Source organism: Herpailurus yagouaroundi, unplaced genomic scaffold (genome assembly GCF_014898765.1).
Source record: "Herpailurus yagouaroundi ecotype Mexico unplaced genomic scaffold, PumYag 141, whole genome shotgun sequence".
Lineage (NCBI taxonomy): Eukaryota > Metazoa > Chordata > Mammalia > Carnivora > Felidae > Herpailurus > Herpailurus yagouaroundi.
Window position 1 is genome coordinate 36,525,482 of NW_024412396.1, and position 15,244 is coordinate 36,540,725.

Sequence of the window (15,244 nt, forward strand, 5' to 3'; positions counted from 1 at the left end):
AAAAGGAAAAAAACATGCTTTCAAAAGTTGAAGGACCAGTCAGGTATCTGAAATTGACCTATAATTAAAATCATAAAATGTCATGCATCATAAAATATACTGAAAACATCTAGCATGTTATCTTCTGAATACTCCAGGAGGGCTAATTCATTTTAGCTATAACTAATTTCCAGTGGAAAGAAAGTTATATACTTCTGAGCATATTGACAAATAAGTCTTTCAGTTTCATGGAGGTTAAGTGGTTGAACAGGAAGTACTGCCTCAGCACATATATATCAATCCTTTAGAGAAATTCTAAAATCAAGGGGCCTGGATTTCCACACTTACTTTATTCCACTATGATACATCTGTAAAACAGAAATAAGACTCCCCTCTTTATCCAGCCTTCAAGTTCAGTCATATATTTTTTTATTTGAAATGAACTAAAGCTGATTTAGAGCGGACATGCCTTTTGGAATGCCCTGAGGACTTTCATTTCTTGAATGATATGCTAAAGCTTGGACTCTACCCAAACCTCCTTGAAGCACCCTCTGCAAAGTTTAATCTAATTTAAATTAACTTATTCCTCAGCATAAAATGCTCTTACTTCTCCTTATTTTTTTGAGTGAGCACATGGACATATTTTTGTTTCTGAACATGTAGATGCTGAAAAAATTTAGAAAGAAAAATCCCTACATATTTCTTTATTTCAGTCATGTTAAAAGCAGAGACAGAAAGCGTGATTCTGAGAACTCCTGGCCCTGGCACTATGCAAATCATTTCAGCAGCAATAGTTCCTACCAAATGTTTCTCCGATGGCCCTGAACTCTCATTTTTCTGTCCATCCCTGTCTGTGTACTGCTTACATTCAAATATTTACTTCGCAAATAAAAGTAATATTAGAACATATATTTGCCAAAAATAAGCATTTGTATGGACAAGTGCAATTCTGCGTGCATAAGTTTGAGTACATGTATATAACAGAACTTTTTGGTAAATTGCTAAACATTCATCTATTCCCTGTACCTCTACCTCAAGGAAATTGTGAGTGTAATATAGGGTTTATTAAACAAACAAACAAAGAGTGTTGAACTCTTCCTGAGTGTTCAGTGAGTGTATGGTGATTGACTACAAATTACTAACTTCCCTAAACTAAAAACTTAAATATGTATAGTTTTTAGTTGGCTAGGATAGTTGAAAAAAAAATGAAGATGCTGGAGCAAAACGTTAAAGAATTGAATACAAAATGCTTCTTCCAGTAATGACAATGAAAGCACTGTGAAGGGATTGAGGTATGTGGGGATCCATCCTTTTTTTATATATTTATTAAAATTTTTTAAATGTTTATTTTTGAGAGAGAGAGAGAGAGAGAGAGAGAGAGAGAGAGAGAGAGAGCTCATGAGTGGGGGAGGAGCAGAGAGAGAGGGAGACACAGAACCCGAAGCAGGCTCCGGGCTCAGAGCACAGAGCGGTCAGCACAGAGCCCGACATGGGGCTCGAACCCATGAACCGAACCCATGAACCATGAGATCATGACCTGAGCTGAAGTCCATTGTGTAACTGACTAAGCCACCCAGGCACCCCTGTGAGGATCCATCCTTAAAGACATCTACCACATGTTTGCTTCACCTCCTCTCTGGGTTTTATTTTTATTTTTGCCGGGATTATTCCTCCTATCAGTAAATCCCAAAACAATCCCAGAAACTTCCTTCTCTGTCTTCTTTCTCTCTCATTCATTTACCCATGCAAATTTCAGCTATGCATATTACTTTCGATAATACCTGAATGAGAAAATCCTTGAAATCAGAGAAGGATATGCAATGTGTCAAAATGAGCTATTCATCCCTGGTGATTATTAGAGTGTCACAAGAGAAGAAATGTACCCAAGAGGGTCCTGCACAATTCCATCTCTGGGAATTGTGCTCTATCTAAAGACTCTCTGTCATTTCACCAGCCCATTCATTTACTCAAAAAATATTTATCAGGTGCTATTATATCCAGCACTGTGTTAACATCAGCAAAGCATTAAATCTTCAAAGTAGTTTCTTACTCTACACTTATGTTGACACATTTAGGTGGGCCTTAAATTCTGTACTCAGCTGAATGCTTTAGTTCCCTTCTAAGTAATTTGTCATTTTCAGCACATATAAGTGGGTTTTATTTTTCATCAATGGAATTCTACCATATATGATGGCATCTACATAAGTGTTCAAATCATGAAGAATAGAGATGACAAAATCCAAGCATTATATATCTAAATATCATTCCAGAATTAAATTACTGGAGTTCAACTTCAGTGTTCTAGGCTCGGAGCTTCAAGAAATAAGTTTCAGCTCTGACTACCTCCAAAGGCTAATCAGGCCTTATGTCTCTAGTCTCTATTGCAGTAATTTGTGCATCTTTCAGCGTTTCAGACAAAAGGAGGGAATGGCCATGATCTGCCCTCACTGGAAACGCTAGCATCATGGGAATTTTCCCAGGCAGCTTTGTGCAACTAAGGAGGCTTCAAGCATATTATAATTATAGCTACTATTCATTAAATGTCTATTGTGCCAAGCACTTTACATTTAATACTTCCGCTCATTTAAGCTTCACGGTACCCCTGCAGTGTAAGTATGATAGCTCCTATTTTCCCTGGTGAGGATCAGAGAAGTTGGGTAACTGGTGCAAAGTCTAACCACTTGCAAGTGTGTCTAAGTGATGGATCTGCGACAATGCATCGTTCTGATTCTCACTTCTGTCACGTGTTTCTGCTTTAAAAAAAAAAAAAAGCAGCCCACCTGCCTAGACTCCATGAAGGTTGGGGAGAAAGATGGAGACTGACAACGTTGTCTGGGAAAGATTTCTGAACTCAGACAAAGAGTAACGACAATTTGTAAGACAACAAGTAGTCGCAGCTGTCTCGGTTAAGGAGAAAAACGCAAAAGAAATGAAGAGTATCAGAAATGCGATAAATAAAGGTAAAATATATATATATATGGGGGGGAGGGGGGAAAGCGAGAAAAACGCGCCTTTAGAGGCCTTGGGTTTACTGCCTTCTACCACCCCTGAGGTTGCGCGAGCACAGGGCGCGGTGACTGACGGCAAAGTACGACCCAAAGATTGTTGGCCGCGTGGGAGTCTGCGCGTCCCCTCCTCAGCTCCCTTTTCTCTCACTACCGCCCCCCCCCCCCCCCCCCATCTCCCAAGCGCGGGCGGGAGCTTCCACCGCCAGTGCGGGCGAGGCCCGGAGGCAGATGGACGCTGCTGACTGATGGGGGCGGCCGAGCGCGAGGGCGCTGAGTGAGGCCCGCGCCTGGTCGCCGCTGGGCCTCAGGATCCCGGCCGCTCACCCTTCGCGGGCCCGGGGCGGGGTCGGAAGGGACACCTCCGCCCAAGAACCTCCGCCCGGGCAAGTGTGGGCGCAGAGGTCGGGCCTGGGCCTGCGCTGCGGCCCTCGGGAGGCTCTAGGCCCTGGTGCAGAGGCCGCGCTACCCGGCAGGGGTGTGTGCTAGGCCTGCAGCCGTGAGTTTCCCTCCCCACTCAGGGTTGACCCTGAAGACAGACGTAACTGTGGCGGCAGCGGCGGCCCACGTGGTCTGGAGGCGCAGAGCGCTTGGGACGCGGCGTGGAAGTTGGCCCCGAGAGGCGCCCGGGCCTCTCGCGCCCAGCTCTCTCCGTCTCTGCTCTCCTTCCCTGGCTCAGAAAGCCTGCCAGCCGCAGCCCCAACCCTCTCCTCTCTCCTCCCCCAAAGCCGGGCTCCGCTTTCCCTCCATCAACTCTAGGCCGAATTCAATCCGAGAAGGCTCCTTTGAGCTTTTGTGTTTGCTGGGGGAGATGTGGGCGCAGGAGGGATCGCGTTACAACTTTCATTTCCTGAAATGTTTGAGGGAACATCCAGGGTTTTTATCCCCCCATCAGGCCGGGCGATGGGCTCGGGTTTCAGGCCTTGTCACTCAGCTGTCACCAAACAAACGAAGCTCTCAGAGCCCTGGAGAGGGAGTGCTACCTGCTATTCATGACCCCTAGAGCAGGTGATCGCTCATGGGAAAAACAGGTAGGATTAATCATAGGGCTGTTCTCTGTTTCCTCTCCTTTTTGGCAGACCTGCCCACAGTGTGAAACCTGTCAGAAAACAAATTAACTCTTTCTTGTCCCCCAGGGGAACTAAAAAGAAATTTTCAGAAAACCCAACATGCATTTACACCAAGTGACCCAATGAGAGTTGGAGGGAACATCTATACATCTGGCTCCATTTGGCAATTTCTTAGCTTGTGGGGTTCCCATCCTAGTGGGACTTGGAACCTGAGGCAACCAGGAAAGAATGGGGCATATTCCTATCACCTGGTTCTACCTATTGAAAGGTGCCCCAGGTGTGGTCCCGGAACTTAGGTAGATTCACCTCCTTTCTTCCTGAGTGTCAGTGCAGCTGCGCTTGATCCTAGTTAAAGGAAAACCTCTACCCTATCACAAGTTTCTAAGAAACGTCTTTAAATGGGTGTTTTCCATCCCCCAGACTCTTCCCTAGTCAATCTTGTTGAGCATCCATAATGGCTCTGTATGAGAAAATCCAAACTATTTCATAATTTCCCCCATTCATTTTTATTCCTAACTTAATTTAGAAGTAATTTCTTAAAACTTACTTCTTGCCTTAGTTGATCAAAAACAGAAAGTTAGCATATTGGTGTTCTTTGTTGTGTGGATACTGTTTAAGTGCTCCTTATTAAATATTATAATACAAGATTTAAATTATACCTTTATTTTCTATTTTCCTCTACTTTTCTTTGTCCTATATCTCTGTCCTTCTCTGGGGAAAAATGTTTTAATTAGAAGGAAAGAGGAAATGCGTACAGATTTGCTTCTAAGATACATAAATGTTGGAAAAGTTAACAAGGACAGTTTTGGAGCCATAAAACAGACTGGTTTTTTAAAACAGAAGTATGGTTAGGGGACTGCATTGTCATTCAGCCTTGTAGTTTTTCCATAAAAGTTTTGTGTGTGTGTGTGAGAAATCAAGAGATATATCATATGTAAAAATAATCCTCTGGCTTTCTTTATGAAGATTTTGTCTGTTTATTTTGAAAACAGCCATTGGTTCCAGATTCCCAGAACTGATTTTGTTAGATTAGCTATTTGTACTCAGAGGTAGAGCCCTGAGCAATATTATTCTTCAATTAAAATCAAGAACTTGACTTTAGAAGGAAGCATGTTATGTTTATATAGCATCAGCAATGCATAGAAAATATCCACCACACATATCTGAAGACAGACAAGGCTTCGATTGTTTAAATGTTCTTTTCACTTCCTAGATACTAAGGCACTTTGACTTTCTATCTGGCTTAATTTTCTTAAGCTTGTTACCTACTTTCATTCACGGCATTCTAAATAAATACAGAGCTAATGCTTCTTCCATGTAACTATCTCCTTGACTTAGAGATAAAGGTGCCTTTTGCAAGGTATTGCAGACTATGCCACCACACTCCCCAAATGCATTTTCGGTACAGTCAACCTAAGTTTCAGTTTTTGCTCCCTTCCATCAACCACAGCAGTCCCTGCCACTACTCCCCCAAACACACACACGCTGCAAAAGTTAAGGGAGCATTACTGCATACTGATGCTTACAATTTAAATATAATATCTGTGTGAGGGCTAACTAAAGACGTCACAGCTATTGTGGGTTGGGTTGGGTTTGTTATTGTTTTTCACAGTCCCGTTGCCTTTTCCTCGTATTTAGATTATTTGGATAAGTGGCAAGTCAAATTAGAATTGAAGTATTGCAAAGCAGCTAAAGCCATGCCTGAAGTAGGGGAGCAAAAGAGAGAATAGTTGAGTTTGTAAAAACCACTTAATATAAATTGGAGAACACCTAAACAGTTGGTTTTACAGGCTTGCTGACTAGAACCTGCAGACTTTGTATGAGGGAAGCTGACTGACCAGGTCTATGACACGTTAAAGAACGTTTCAATGTTCTTTAAGAACAATGTTCTTTAATGCCTTATGTTTAGTAAAAATATGTAGTCTAGGACTGTTTTCTTTTTTTCCTTTAAGATCCCACCTCAGGTCCTGAACCACCAGCTCAGGTCCTGAACCACCACTCCCCCCAAAACCCATGTACCTATTATAAATACACCATGATATTTTAAAAGCCATAATCAATTTTAAATCCTAAATTAAACTATTATAGCAAATTTAAATAAATTTGACTTGTGTTAATTCATGAGTGCTCCTACTGAGGTCTCCTATATCAGTCCTATAAAAGATTTATCTCTAAGTTAGAGTAGGAAGAACAGGGGACCAGTTGGAGGAAGCTAGTATGCATTTCCACGCCTTCTTACTATAGTAAGTAAAGGGTCAGAATCTTTCTACTTACCTGTCTTTTTAATGACAACCGCTAATGGCAGTGAAGAAAGGAGAGTGGCCAGTATCACTTAATAGTATTTTAATTACAATTGGGTAGCCACTTCAGGTAAGCTTAAGTGTGTGTTAAATCTGAAGTAAACCTTTTTTTTTCCCCCTCCAAGATAGGATTGTTTGAGGTTTGGTTTTCAGTTTTTTGGTTTTGTTTTTCTTTGTACATTTTCCTGTTTGATCCCCTGGGGGGGGGCAGAGTTTTGATTTTAAGAATATTTTAATGTTATGGCAAAGGAAAACAATTAGTGAACACTTTACCAAAAAAAGGTGGGGGGGAGACTCCCAGGTAGCAAAGAAAAAGAGGGGAGCAACTATGGTTCTCAGCTCTACCTGCTGAGAACTGGGTCTCAGCTGTCCATTAACAAGTTAAAAGGAAAGAAGCTGAAACTCATACTGAGTAAGAGTCCGGAGTCCACGCGCCTCAAGCAGTCTCTTTCTCTTTGTTTTTAAATGCTACTGTAGTGTTGTTTCTCGCTGTCTGAAAGGACCACAGCGTCTAAAACGCTGATTGTCATCCTCAGTGGGAGAACAGGTTTCCAATTTCATCAGCTGGAACGAAGTTGTGTGTGTATACTCGGCTTAAAACACTAGAGAAAACGTGGCCTTCCCAGGGCAGCGCTTTTCCTGGGTAGACAGTAAACCAACAATTCGCCCCAGATTTTGACTCCTTTCGTTCCTGGCTGGCTCATCCATCTCTTTAGAGAGTCTTCCGGGTGGAGTCACTGGAGTCAATCAGACTGGGGAAGGGGTCACTATGATCTTGAGGGGCTCGAGCGTTCCCACCTAAGGTCGCAGAGCATACCTGCTGGCTAAGGGACTGAGCCCTCGGGTAGCCTTAGTGCGAATTGCCCCTTGGGGGCCAAAGGAGCACAGGCACTGGTTCCGCTGGCTTCCGGAGGCTGGAGGAGGGAATCTGGGAGAGTTTTTAGTGTTCTACTCCTGGGGAAAGCTCCGAAAAAGGAGAAGTAGCTCAGAGAGAGCACATGAGCCACCTGCGACTCTCCTCACCTTAACACTGACCCTTTTATCCATCTCAACGCCACCTACTCCACCAGAGAAGGGCAGAGTGTGAGCGGCGACAGTCTGGCCCGCAGTGCGCTTCGGGTGGTGCTTTCCCTGCTGGGGCCCCGGGCCGTACGCGGGGCAGAGGTTGATGCTGGGCCCAGGGCCACCGGCCAAGGGAGAAACGTCCGACCGGGCCCTGCCAAAGAAGAGGAGCTGTCGTCCCGACCTGCCAGAGACTCTAGAAACCAAGGCCGCTTTCCTGTGCCGTCGACCTTCTAGCGACAGGGCAGGGAAGAGACGCGCTTTCTGGCTGGCACTCCTCCGCCAAAGGCGCGGGTGAAAAGCTCAGGTCCAAAAGCCGAGGCCGAGGCCTCAGGAAGCAGAGGAGACAGAACATATCGGAAGCAGGGAACAGGCGGCGGGGCCTAGGCCGCCTCCTAAGTAGGCTCCTAGGCTCGAGGCGGCTGCCCTGGACCCGAAGCGCGGCGTCGGAGCACCAGGAAGCGTTCCCCCTGCGGCCGGGCCAGGATCCGCCTGGGGCCTGGACGGCTTTATCCCGCCGCCACGCGGCCCGCTCCAACCCCACAGTGGTGCGGACGCGGGCGCCTAGTGCCTCGCCCAGAATTTAGCTCCACAGCTTAAAAAGGAGACCCGGACTTGGGCCTGCAAGGTGGCTCCGGGGTCCACAGGACGATGGCAGCTCGTTGTCCCGCGAGGCTCCGGCTACCACCTCTTTGGCCCTTCCAGGGCAGCCTCGCAGCCTCTGTTCCCAAAGCCTCGGCCGGCCGGGCCACCAGGCCCTGTGCCTGGAGATGAGCTGTGATGAGGTTCCCGGGACGCGCACGATTCTCTGTGAACTGGTAGAGAAGAGCCTCGGCCAGGGCGGGGAGGAGGGAGCTGCGGCGCCCCGACTCCCCGTGCCTCCGCAGGACAGAGTGGCAAGAGCTGCCTCCGGAGTCTGCGGGTGGCAGGGGGAGCTCCCCCAGCGTTGTGCAACCGGAGACGCGCGGAATGGAAGCCTCTGGATTCCCGGGACCTGGAGTTCTGCCCGCAGACTTTACCAAAGACCTCCCGGAGGGGGAGGAGGTAGGAGCGAAGCCCCCCTCGGCCGCAGCCGCCGCCGTAGCCGCAGAGGCGGCGGCGGAGCAGAGGAAGGCCGGCTGTGCGCGGGTTCAGGGCCAGGTGCCCGCCCGGCCGTCAAGGTGCGGGGGAGAGGAGCGTAACGACGATCACCGCTCAGCAAACAGAGTCCGCCCATAAGCGCCAATGCCAATGCCTCTTCCTGGAAGCTTCCACTTCAGCTCGGGGTCAAGACCAAGCTGTCCTTGCCTGGAGAATTGGTTCAAGACCCGCAGTGTCCGGCCCCAGGGGCGCCTGTCTCCTTGCCTGCAGCTCGTGGGGCTCTGATGGCTCTGGAGCCCCTACTTGCTAAGCCAAAATCTCGGAACCGCCAGCCAAGTCCCTTTGCCTCCGAATAGTTAGGAAGCTTCGTTCTCAGCCAAGAGGTCAACACGAGCAGGCAGCCAGGACCCGAACAATTGTGTGTTCAGATTTAAAACGTCAAAAAAAAAAAAAATCGCACTAGTATTTGTTTTTTCATTTTACTTGGCAAAAGGCTGTAAGGTTTCGTCCTAAAAACACTATTTATAAGCCGTCGTTCATTACTTTTGGCTATCATTAAGAAACCTGCAGAGGAGAAACGAAAAGTGGCTTTTGATTCAGTTAAACTGCGACGCCGAGAAGATAAATTGGATGTCCCTTAACAGCTGGTCCTCGAAGATTTCCTCAAGGAAAAAAAAAATGTGGTTAGTTCCCCCAATGATCGCTCCAAAACGATTGCCAAGAAAACTCACAGCAATATCCAGTTTTCTCGCCTACTCCTGCTTGTCCCTGGTTTCGCCAGACTGAGCCGAGGCCGGCGGAGGGAGGCATATTGTGCAATTTCTTATTAAACACATCTGGAATATGCGCACTCTGGCTCCAGTGCCAGGGATTTTACAAAGAGTTTATGACTGTGACAGAAAATTGTCCTTTTAACGAGTTTACAAGCAGTAATCACAGGGGTTTTTACAGGACTGGCCCGCTCTGCTCCTCACCAGATCTGCAGACATTTCCAAGATTCACCAACTAAGGGAGAGGAAGTGGGCCCGGGCACCCAGGGAGACAGATCTTCCACGAGTCTAAAATTATACCAAGCAGAGCTGGAAGAGTGGGGGGTAGTCATCGGAGTAGGAAGAGAGGGCATGTAAGAAATTAAAGTAATTGGCCCTTCCTTATTTTCCAGGGAGATTTCCGCGGTGTCCTTTGAAGCCTGTCAGGGTCATTGAAAGCTATCTTTGTGCAGGGTGTTTGTTTTGGGGAGTGAATGTGAAGAATGTGCAGAGATCCCCTGTGAGAGCCCCTCCTGCAGAGGGTGGCATTTCTCCGTGGCCCAAGACGTGGAGAATAAACACCCTAGTGACTTAAATAAACACCAACTTAATGATCCAAAACACTAACAAGGGAGATTGGGACCCTGAGCTCCCAATCCAAATGATGGTCTCCCAGCGGCTGTGTGCACATCTGTCCATCACTAAGGGGGAAAAAAATGACTTTATAAGTAAAAGTGACTACAATTAAGTACAGTGATCCTGTCTCCTTTGAACTCAGTCAAAGCTATTTGACATTAAAAAAAAAAAAACAAAAAACCTCATAATAAGAAGGCCTAAAATTCTACCACCACCACCCCTCACACACACAACTCAGTCTCCTAGATCAGGACAGGAAAGACAGGAAAGAGTAAGAAAGAAATGAATATATTAATAGTGACACGGATGGGGAAAAAATCAAAATTATGAAAGTGTCATGTCAGAAAATAAATAGACTCTCTCTGGGGAGCAATATTTTTACAAAGCACAAGCAAGCCAATCCTGTTATCCTGAGTAGAATTTTAATAAATAATGCCATTTGTTTCACTAATTTTAAAAGCTAAATACAAAGATACATCATTTTTGCCCCAGGCAAAAATAATATGGAGCCTACACGATTACTGGGATTTTTCTGGACACTATCTCACAGCAGTGCAAAGAGCCCCTGTCCTGTTGGTCTGCTTTCTATTTATACAGGTTAATTCACAATGTTGTTATCCATGTTCGAGTCCCCCCCACCTTTTTTTTCCCCAAGCAGATATATTATTTTACTTTCACAGTTTTGTCATAAACTCATTAATACAAAAGAGCTGAGTTAACATATGAACGCTGTGGAGAAGAGCTAGTGGTAAACAAAACTGCATATCTAAATAATAAAAAAAATAAATAAATACCCTAGAGCTAACTTCACTCTTTTTCTATCACATAATCAACTCAGTCACCACTCTTGGTTCAGGTGGTGGCCTTCAAAGTACCCTGCAATTCATAACCATCATTAAGTAAGAAAGCAAGAAAACTTCAAAAAAAAAAAAAAATAGGGCCCAATGACAGCAATACACAACTCACCTTTCAGAAACAGAATCGTACTCCTGGTGTTCTACTAAGTTTTAATTTAGACTGGTTTAGGTACAATAGAAAAGAAACCTGAAAACACATGCTGTTTTAGTAACAAATACCAGGTTGCCAGATTTGTCGCATATTTTTGCAGGCTAGAAACTAGGAACAAGAGAAACCCTTAACAGGAGTAGGCTACCAGATATGAAAGCTTCAAGGACATGAGAAGTAATGGCATTCAGGAAAGTGTTTTTGTTTTTTTTTTTTCACATTGGTACATTTTTAAAGTTTGCCATTAAAAAAAACCCAAGAAAACAAACAACAACCAAAAACCCCACTAAATTTGACAAAAATAGTTGTAGCACTAATGGCCACTGCTATTTCTAACTGTCTTACACAGAGAGCATTAAGACATTTAGGCACTTAGTTTTCCCCCTAATACTGTTCTTTCATTTTAATCTACATAAAAGTGTTTAACACTAAATAATGAAAAATGTAAACTTAATTTTTTCCCCATCAAAAAAAAGTTATAAGATCATATTTTTCCTATTCACCTTAAGAATGCAAACATTTTCCTCCTGGCTGGAGGCTTTTATTTTCACTATTTTGACTTCTCTCTCTCTCTCTTCATTTCCTTTTCCTCTTCCCAAATGATTTTGCCATAAATAAATTAAAAGGAAATAAGTAAAATTCAGTTGATTTGTAATTCCCATTCACTGAAAAAAAAGAAAGAAAGAAAGAAAGAAAGAAAGAAAGAAAGAAAGAAAGAAAGAAAGAAAAAAGAAAGGCTACTGAAGCTGGCACATGGATTGCCCAGAACCAAGACTGGGTGAGTGGGTGCTTTTGTTTGTTTGGGTTTTTTTTTGTTTGTTTGTTTGTTTTGTTTTTTTTTTTTTCCTGATCTCTGCACTGGGATGGGAAATGCAAGAGTTGGAGAGAAGAAGGTAACTAACTAAGCTTGAGATCGCTGTTGGTTTTGAGTTTTAAAAAGATATTTGTGAAAGTCCACCATTCCTTTATGCGCAGAGAACCCCAGAAACAAGCTGCAAAAATGTTCCTGATTTCTATTTACAAGTGTCCCTAGTCACTGCTTCCAGGCCCAGTACCTCCCCACTTAAGACCCCAAGTCCACCAGACTGGAGGTGAGAGGGCCCAGCAGGGAGTCCTGGAGCTGATGCTGGTGGGCTTGCAGGCCGTGGCTGGGCTGTGAGGCCGTTAAGCCAGGGAGAGAATAGTTTGAGCTCCTGGCGTGGCCCATATTGCCCTGCAGCAGAAGTACCGAGTTCTGGTCTGGACTTTGGGGAGGTGAGAATTCTTCTTCTGAGCTGGACATGAGCGGCTTGCCCCCTTCCAGAGGAGAGAGTTGATTCTGCTTGTTGGAGGAGGAGTTATTGTTTTCGGTGTTCTCCCTGAGAAATAGAGGACAACACCATATGGTTAAAAAACAAAAAAAAAAAGTAGGTTAAAAAAAAGTGTGAGTGGAGGGAGGGGACCTGGCAGGAGAAGAGAGCCATTGTGCAATCAGTCATATACCCAAATGGAGGAGCTGTGCCCTCCCACCCATCCCCAAGGGTCCTGGGGTGAGTAAGGAGGCAAAGGAGACTGGAGAAATGGGAAACTACTGGCAGAGCTTGTGGGGAGCCACGTCCTTTCCTCTTCCAGATTTTAGAAAGCTAGATCAGCAGGACTTATTTGAAACACAAAAATTATTTTCAAAATTGTGTTCAAGCAGTTATTTTCAAATTCAAAGCGTGGCATCACGCTTTGGAGTAATTAAGTTTGAAAATCGTCCAACAAATGGTCGTTGGTGATAAAGAAAATGATCAGAGGACAAACAGAGCCCAACGCACAGATGTTTGGGGTGAATCAAGTCAATTGTCCTGTTCCCATCTGAGGAAACAATTAAACGTCGAGTTTCCCTGCCCCTGCCCGGAGGTTGTGGTTTCAGAGGCACAGGACAGGTCATGGGAAGTGGTGTCCAGAGCGGCCCAGTGACCTGAGTAAACACAGGGAGCGCAGCCAGTCTCTCCGATTTCATCAGGGAGTGGGCCCTCGGGCCTGACTTATAGGAGGGACCTTTTGTAACTAAAGTCTAACTGGAACCAACTGTCCCCGTCCCCGCGTTAGTCGCTCAGTCCTTGGTCCCTCACAGCTCCCTCTGAACCCCCTCCCGGACATCCACAACCGCGCACCGTTTCCCAGCAGAGGAAACTTCGAGGCCCCGCGCAGCCCGAGACCGGGTGCGGCGTGCCTGGGCGTCGGTCCGGGTGCTGGGTGCTGGTAAACTTCACGGTTTCGGAGCCCCGGCCGCTTCCGCCTTCAGGGTGCTGGCCCATCCTCCTCGGCCCCAGCTCTCCCCCTTTCTCTCCCCTGCCCTGTCCCTCTCCCAGGACAGCCACTGCGGCTCAAAGTATCCAGGCTCCGCGCTTTTCCACCCGGAGGGGGAACGCAGAGGCGACATCTGCGGCCCCCAGGCTCTCAAGCGAACAAAGGAAACCCAGCCCTACCAGGCGCTCAGGTTTCCCCAAAACTCCTCGTCTTCCCGGAGCGCGCTCGCCGCCGCCGCCGCCGCCTCCTTGGGCTCTTCCGAATCTCGTTCGGAAACTCCAACAGCAAACGGATGGAGCCGGGCCAGGTGGCCGGGGGTGTTCGCGCGAGGAGGGCGGAGGCAGAGGCAGGTTAAAATAACATTGCCTTCTGAGCTCCGGAGAGAAGTCTGCCACTAGAGACCCCCTTCCTCAGCCGGGGCGGCGGCGCGGACCGCCAGATGGACCCGCCGCGGCCCGGGACACGCGCGAGGGAGCCCGGAGACGAGCAGTCCTTTCCGGGCTTGGGGCGCCGCGTAATGAGTGCAGCGCCAACTCTTCCAAAGCTCTCCTTTCTGTGGATTTCTTTTGAAAGACTCCTCCCTTTGTACCGCTAGTGCGGAATGAAGCGGCGACCTCTCGCCTAAAAGCCTACCAGGAGAGAGCGAGGAAAGGACGCGGCGGCAGTGGGGGCAGAGCAGATGTCTCAGGCCGGCTCCACACCTCTGGGGAGCAAGAGGAGAGAGGTGCGCGACCCTCAGCCCCCACCGAACCCCTTTCCTCGAGACACCAATCAACACTTCCCTCGTAGTTGATCTAGAAGTTCTCCCTGCACCGCCCCCCCACTCGTCGCCCCAGCCAACCAGGGAGGCACGAAAAACAAACCTAGCGCCAATATTTCCTGACACGCACACCCCAAGAAACCCACGCGCGGGCGCTCAAATCAAATGACTCCCCATCCCTAGCAAGCGATCTCAGAGTTCATGAACTTTCGCTGCAGTACCGCGGAGGCCCGGGCGCCGCCCCGCGGACGGGCTCCAGCCGGCGAAGAGGACGCGGTGGCGAGTGCCAGCGGGGGCGAGAAGGGGCGGAGGGGAAAGGAAGGCTTCCCGGGGTCGCCCGAGCAGCGGGAAGCACGCCGCGTACCTTTCCTTGGCCTCGGCGGCCCGGTCTCTTTGCCTCCGGTTCTTAAACCAGTTGCTGACCTGGGTGGTGGTGAGCCCCGTGGCCTCGGCCAGCTCCCGCTTCTCACGAGGCGAGGGGTACGGGTTGTGCGCGTACCACTCCCGCAGCACACCCCGCGACTTCTCCTTGAAGCAGTAGCTGGTCTCCTCGCCGTCCCAGATGGTGCGCGGCAGCGGGAATTTTCGGCGCACCCGATATTTGCCCACCGCGCCCAGGGGCCGGCCGCGCAGCTTCTCGGCCTCCACGTAGTGCGCCTTCAGCCACAGTTGCTGCAGCTTGGGGTGGTTGTGAGGCGAGAATTGGTGGCTCTCCAGGATCTTGTAGAGCTCGCGGAAGTTCCCGCGGTGGAACGCAACCACGGCCTTGGCCTTGAGCACGCTTTCGTTCTTGTGCAGGTGGTCGCAGGCGGGCAGCGACCACAGGAACCTGCCCAGACGCTCCAGGTTCCCGCCTTGCTGCAGAACTTCGCACACGCACGCCACTTGCTCCTGCGTGAAGCCGAACGACGGCAGCATCGACATGGTTGGGGCCTGCCGAGATGCACTGCCCGGGCGCACGCGGCAGGGAGCAGCGCCTTAAAAGCAGGGGGGCGGCAGCCGCAGGGAGGGGGGCGCAGCTGCTCCTAACCCCCTCCCTAGGATTTCCGTAGGCGAAAAAGCTAATCGAAATTTAGGGCTGGGCGGCCGAGGAAGAAGGCGGAGGGGGGCGCGCTGGACACGGAGAGGCCGGCTCACTCCGCAGCCTTTTTGGGCCTCTCTGGCTCCGGCCTCCCGCCGGGTTGATGCTGCTCGTTGCCGGGGAACTTGGTTTCTGTTCTCCCCGCAGCGGCCTTAAAGCGCGCAGCGTCCCCGGCGCGCTGATTGGCTGCGGGCGGCGCCTATCCGGGGCTGGCCAGCCCGCGCGCCGCCGGGCCGGGCA

General features: G+C 48.2%; 1 protein-coding gene across 1 annotated transcript; it reads right to left on the reverse strand.

Annotated features, from left to right (window-relative positions):
• Positions 1 to 11,684: 11,684 nt before the first annotated feature.
• SIX1 (SIX homeobox 1) lies at positions 11,685 to 15,203 on the reverse strand. Its single transcript, XM_040477319.1, has 2 exons — positions 14,288 to 15,203; positions 11,685 to 12,244 (listed from the first exon to the last, which is right to left on the reverse strand). The coding sequence occupies exons 1-2, from the start codon at positions 14,845 to 14,847 to the stop codon at positions 11,950 to 11,952; spliced, it is 855 nt and encodes a 284-aa protein (XP_040333253.1). The 5' UTR covers positions 14,848 to 15,203; the 3' UTR covers positions 11,685 to 11,949.
• Positions 15,204 to 15,244: the final 41 nt, after the last annotated feature.